The sequence below is a fragment of the Aythya fuligula genome, chromosome 8 (assembly GCF_009819795.1).
Source record: "Aythya fuligula isolate bAytFul2 chromosome 8, bAytFul2.pri, whole genome shotgun sequence".
In the NCBI taxonomy this organism is placed as follows: domain Eukaryota; kingdom Metazoa; phylum Chordata; class Aves; order Anseriformes; family Anatidae; genus Aythya; species Aythya fuligula.
Window position 1 is genome coordinate 30128768 of NC_045566.1, and position 6000 is coordinate 30134767.

At 44.3% G+C, this 6000-nt stretch overlaps 1 protein-coding gene across 5 annotated transcripts in view; it reads right to left on the reverse strand.

Annotated features, from left to right (window-relative positions):
- Nucleotides 1–4848, reverse strand: part of PTBP2 (polypyrimidine tract binding protein 2) — a 47868-nt gene extending 43020 nt beyond the window's left edge. For all 5 annotated transcript variants that reach the window (XM_032191929.1, XM_032191928.1, XM_032191927.1 and 2 more), the window contains exons 1-2: nucleotides 4716–4848; nucleotides 3356–3386 (exon numbers count right to left, since the gene is read on the reverse strand). Coding sequence is in view for 4 of the 5 variants with exons in the window: in XM_032191928.1 (XP_032047819.1) it covers nucleotides 3356–3386; nucleotides 4716–4723 (39 nt within the window). In the remaining variant the exon portion in view is untranslated. The remainder of the gene's footprint in view (nucleotides 1–3355; nucleotides 3387–4715) is intronic.
- Nucleotides 4849–6000: the final 1152 nt, after the last annotated feature.

Genomic DNA, 6000 nt, shown 5'->3' on the forward strand with positions numbered 1-6000 from the left:
TAGACTGCAGCCATTCTGAAACGTGCAGTGCACGTACCCAGAGTGAGTCACTCCTTTGTTCAGGACACATTCACTGCACAGCTATGCATGCCAATCAGGAGAAAGATAGTATGGCAGACTGACGTGGCCCACACCGAAATACTTCCAAAAAAAAAAAAAAAAGTACCCTATCAACCTCAATACTAAACAGAAGCTTACTAAGAGAGCTATTCCCTGTACCTGTGTGAGGCATATTCTTTACACCAGATTTATATATCTCAGAAGATTTTTGTAATTACTGCTAGGATACATTAAATACTTAGTACATTCACTTAATCAACTGAAAAAGTCTCTATCAGTCCAAGCCCCCAAATAAGTTTACTTATCCAGGGCAAAGCATCGTAACTGTAAAGAGAACACCAGTCAGCAATTCAAACTAGTTATTAGATCCTGATACTAACATCTATATAGCCAGCGAGTGATGCACGCAGCATTTGAGATTAAAGCTAGCTAGTCTCTGAACTTCCCTGAGTTAGAATGCTATTTTGGTCTTAGTGACATGGACCACATGCAGTGAGAATAGAGTAACTTAGATGCACAATTTAAAAATAATTATTTAAAAACATTTTTATGTAACATGGCAATTTTCAAGTGTATGTATGAAGAAATAAGTTTAAGATGCAAAAAATTTCTTCAAGAAATGGAAAACTAAGGAAGTGTCTAACTATATAATAAAGTGTTAGGACTGGAAACTCCCATATGTAGTGGGAGTTCATAAAGTAACATCTGACAGAGCTAAAATCCATTCTTTTCATACTGTTATCTAAATTGTAGCGTTAAGGGGTGTAGTGTGTACAAAGCAACATTTCCATGGCTCTGTGAATTCTAGCTAAGCAAAACAAGACATTACACATCACATAAGAATGAATTATTTCACATATGACCACAAGATGACTGGGTTTTGACATGTCCTAATACCTTCACAAATCAAGCACGCTGCTACTTTGACAGATATTAGCTGGGAGGTGTGCTCTCATTGCACATTTTGACTTAGGACAGACCACATTTACTCCATATAAACCAGGCTTTCAAATGGCATTTGTCATTTTCCCACCCTTCACTTTGTATTGAATGTTTTCCCCAGTTTTTGGCATTAATTTCTTCTGACTCATATGTAAATACAATAAAGATGGAACATTCAACAGTTTGATGAACAAAAAATGCTTTAAATCAAACCAAACTACACAGCACAAATAAATGGTAATCACCTTAAATTTAACAATCTCTTAGCAGGTAACTGCTAGACTACACGACTCTGAAATTATAAGTATTCCTCTCACTTTATACTTGCTTTGGTTTCCTAAAGCTCAAAAGCCTCTTCCAATTCATAGACAACTCCCAGGCTACACTTGTTAACTTTTATTATTACTCTTTTTATGACTGGGTTTAAAACATAGGTGGCAAGCTCATTTTTCTGCTTAAGAGAGAAACCAGCCAGACAACAGTTAATAATGTTTTCTTGTTTTTAACCAACATCACTAATAATGATTTTGATAAAATAAATCAAGTTTTTCAGTGAGATGGTCACAGTCCTTTTCTTCAAGTATAATCAAGTATATTACAAACATGCTACATAACTGATCAGCATATATACAGCAGGTACAGAAATCTCAAGAAAGCATAAGGTCAAGCAAATATTCTGGATAAGCTGACCACGTGCATGGACAGGTAAATCCTTGTCTCCTAATGCCTGTCCAATCATGATAAAAAACAGTGCTAAAAGAGCATTAAACGTGCCAATGCAAGTCCTTGGACTCAAAAGCAGCTCCCTATTCACTCTCAAAGCACCCCAAAGAATATATGACAGCCACTGAAAAGCAACATGAATTTTCCCAGTTGCATCCCTCAATTTTATGTTGTCAGTTCATCAACAGCAATGAATAGGTGCCAGAGAGAGGAAAAAAAAAAAAGGGATGTTTACATGTTTCACAATGCCTTCTACAAAACATGACTCAAGCCAACACTAGACTGCTACACAAATAACATATACAAAAGGGCAAGATATTCCATTTTCCATTGTTAGTGTCCTGAGACAATGACAGAAGATCCAGAAGACAGCCCTCTCCCATAACTCCTCCCATATTTAACAGCTGGTGCAGGGTATTTCTTAAAGACTTGAATCTAACTGTCAAATGCATTCCTAATGTTTTAGTAAGTCCATTGTCCTCCAGGGCGACTGGGAAACAACTGTACCAGTCTGTATTTCTGGTTGGGATTAGTCTGCACAGAAATACTTTTAAGAACTGTACTTTTCTCCTGATTCTGAGAGATATTGTCTGCCACACTACACAAACACATGGAGCCAGACAGGACCAGAATCTATACAAATAACTTCCTACAACACCTCCTAGAAGCGAGCTTGCTCAGGAACATAATGCAAATGCATCTGTCAGAGTAGCCACTATGATCTACAGGCTAATTGCGTTATGTAGGAGCTAGTCCACGTCCAGCAGAATCATTACTGAACTTGAGAGAGAGCTTTACTAGACAAAACCTGGCTCAGCAAGCAGTTAACATAAATCAACTTCTGGTGAAAAGGCAGCTAGTTAGTACAGCTACAAGTTCCCTGGACAAATATGGAGACTGTACTCATTAGAAAACTTTTGCGTGTACCACTGAAATAGGATTTCTTGCACGCGTTCGCTAACATAACCTACAGTTCTCTTGTCCCATATATTTTTTCATTCTCATTTCTCAGCCTGCTTTTATGAAGTGCTGATCCAATTCCTGCAATAAAGCTAAGTACGAAAGTGAAATAAATAATAAATTAATAACCACCAAGAAGCGCCTTCCTTGTTATAACACATACAATAAACTCATAACTGAACTTGAGAAAGAAAAAGTAATGCAAGGCAAACATCTGTTTCTCTGTCTACAAAAGTTCTAGCTCCCATATTTTTCTGTCCTGTTACACTTTTTTTTTTTGTTTTCATTTCCACGTTACCTGTTTTGGAAAAGGAGGAAGAGGACAGAATAAAGCATGTTTTTAACACCATGCAACACATGAGAGTGTTGGTTTGAAAAGAGAAAAAAAAAAAAAAAAAAAAAAAACACCACAAAAATAAGCTTTAAAATAGTAATCTAACACCACTACATTAATTTAGAACTCCTGTTTACAATTCAGTGCTTACAGAAGTCTTTTGTGTAGAGCCTCCAATTTATCTCTAGGGATTTTCAGTTAATAAAGCATATACTGCTGACTAAATATTAGCTGACAATGACTGGTTAAAGTCTTAAAATTTGCAATTACTGAGTCTTAAAGTAGTTCATTTTGTATTGGCAATTTACCCCCTTATTTGCTAAGTGTACATCCTACCTTCACACCAACTGCAACATCAGTGACAATGCTGTAAAAAAAAAAAAAAAGAAACAAGTCAACCAATTTGTCCTCATAAAAACAGCTTTTAGATGTATTGCAATACTAACACTATTAGGAATCAGAATAGCTAACAACTTCCCCAAACCAGAAATTGTGTCCAAAGAACACAATGTGACTATGGGGAAGTAGAAAGGCAACCTACAAAAGCCACTGAGCCACTTACAGGCATCTCCAGAGTAGTCCAAAGTTTAAGTAAATATTATTCTAATGTAACACTGCCAGGAAACGCATTTAGGAAACTCAGGTCTCTGGACTACATGAAATTACAGACAGGGTGAAAATACAAAGAACCTAGGAATAAATACAGAACTTTTCTAACACACCCTCATTAACCAGACACCCAGTTCAACAAAACGGATAACCCTGCAAATCTTCTAACTGCATAAAGCAATAAATATTTTTTTTTGAAACAAGATTAAATAAATAAATCAAAACAAAAAAAACAACACATGGGCTAGTATGAAGATTTCAATCAGATATCTATATGGAACTGCAACAGGTACACCAAGGTGCCTCTTTTCCTTAGAAGTTGTGACACCATAACTTACACTGTGTAACAAAACTCCAAAGACAACGTAAAACAGCACTAAAGAACATAAGAAAGCAAAATATGAATAACTGAAAGCATTCCACACTGTAACACTCATCACTGACAAGATGTCTCGGGCAGGGTAAGTAACTCCCACCATTATAAACACAAGTAACCATAAAAAGCCTTTAAAACTCTCACAGTTGAAAGGCTGTAAGCATGAAGCATACCGGGGAGATTGCTTCTCTGTCTGAATCTGAACAAACAACTTAATTGGAAACCTTGGAGCGGGAAGATGTTGTGTTTACACTGATGAAGGCTACAGCCGCCAGTCCCCTTTCTGGGTCCCAGAGAAAGGAGGCCTCGTGCGGAGCGCCTGCCCACCACGCTCCTGGCCAGCTCGGGGGGTCCTCGCTGCCCCCTGGCTCCCTCAAAACCTCCCCTGCTGTGGCTCTCACAGCCCGTCTCCAGCGTGCACAAAGGCATCCTTCCACCCGGGGAGGGGAGGCAGCCTGAGGACTGCCGGCCGGCTCCTGAAAACAAAAGATCCGGGCACCCGGCTCCGCTGTCGCTGCTCCTCCTCCCCGGCCAGCCCCACAGCGCGCCCGAGCCCCGCACCCCGCGGCCGGGGGGCAGCACCGCGCCCCGGGCACCGCGCTGAGCACGGCCCAAAGCCCCCCCCCGGGGCTCGGCACCGAAGCCCCGGCCGCGGGGCCGTGCTCCCCGCTGCCCACCCGCCGCGCCCCCTCGCCCCCCGCCGCGGCTCACCCGTCCATCGCCGAGCAGGACGAAGCGCGGAGCCGCGCGGCCGACGAGCACGGGCGGGCTGCGAGAAAATGGCGGCGGGGCCTGCACGGAAACCAACCGACGGCGCCGGGCGGCGGATTCCGCTCCTCGCCGTCGCCCCCCTCCCGCATGCGCCGGGCGCCGCGCCTGCGCGGGCAGCGCAAGCGAAGGGGCTGCCCTCAGCTGCTGCCCGCGCCCGGCCGGCCCGGGAGGCGCCCCGCCTGGCTGCCCCGCCTGGGCGAGACCGGGCACGGCTCCCGCGGCTCCTCCGGGCCTCGGTGGTCCCTGCCCCGGTGTCTGAGCCGCCCCGGCGGACAGCACTTGGTGTGCGGTGGGACCTGCCGGTGCCGCACCCGCCCACAGCCTGTCCCGTCCCGTTACGGGATGCGCCCCCCGGTCCCCTCCTCGCCGCCCCTAAGGGAGCGTCCCGCGGTTCCCTTTGCTCCCGACTGCTAAATAATAATAATAATAATAAAATAAATAAATAAAAGTGAAAGTGCAAGTCGAGTGTTGCAGAAACTTGGGCTGTCTTTGCGGAAATCAGTGTAGTCACAGAGGTGAAGCATCAGGGCACGAACTGAGGCCGTGAGGAAATGTGCTGCTGTTCCCCACTCCTGTGCTCGGTCTCACACAGCTCACAGTGTTTCTAAAAAGAGGTGTTCACAGGACGCTCCGGATTGCATTCAAATGAAAAGTAAACCTAAAGTTTCTGTGCCTATGGTGGAAAATTTGAAAATGATCTAAATCCACCTGATCACAAGCCCAGACAGATACTAAAGCGTTTTTACTGTGATTCATAAAATCACAGAAAGTCTCGAGTTGGAAGGGACCCATAAGGATCATTGAGTCCAACTCCTGGCTCCACACAAGTCTACCCAAAAATTCAGACCATATGACTGAAGCACAGTCCAGACGCTTCTTAAACTCTGAGAGGCTCAGTGCCATGACTGCGTCCCTGGGGAGCCTGTGCCAGTGCGCAATCACCCTTGCAGTGAAGAACCTCTTCCTGATACCCAGCCTGAACCTCCCCTGTCACAGCCTGACACCATTCCCTCAGGTCCTGTCACTGGTCACTGAAGAGAATAGATCAGCGCCTGCCCCTCCACTGCCCCTCGTGAGGAAGCTGCAGGCTGCCATGAGGTCCCCCCTCAGCCTCCTTTTCCAGGCTGAACAGGCCCAGTGACCTCAGCCGCTCCTCACACGTCTTCCCCTATGGCCCCTCACCATCTTTGTAGCCCTTTGTAGTACTTGAAATGTCTTTGTATTT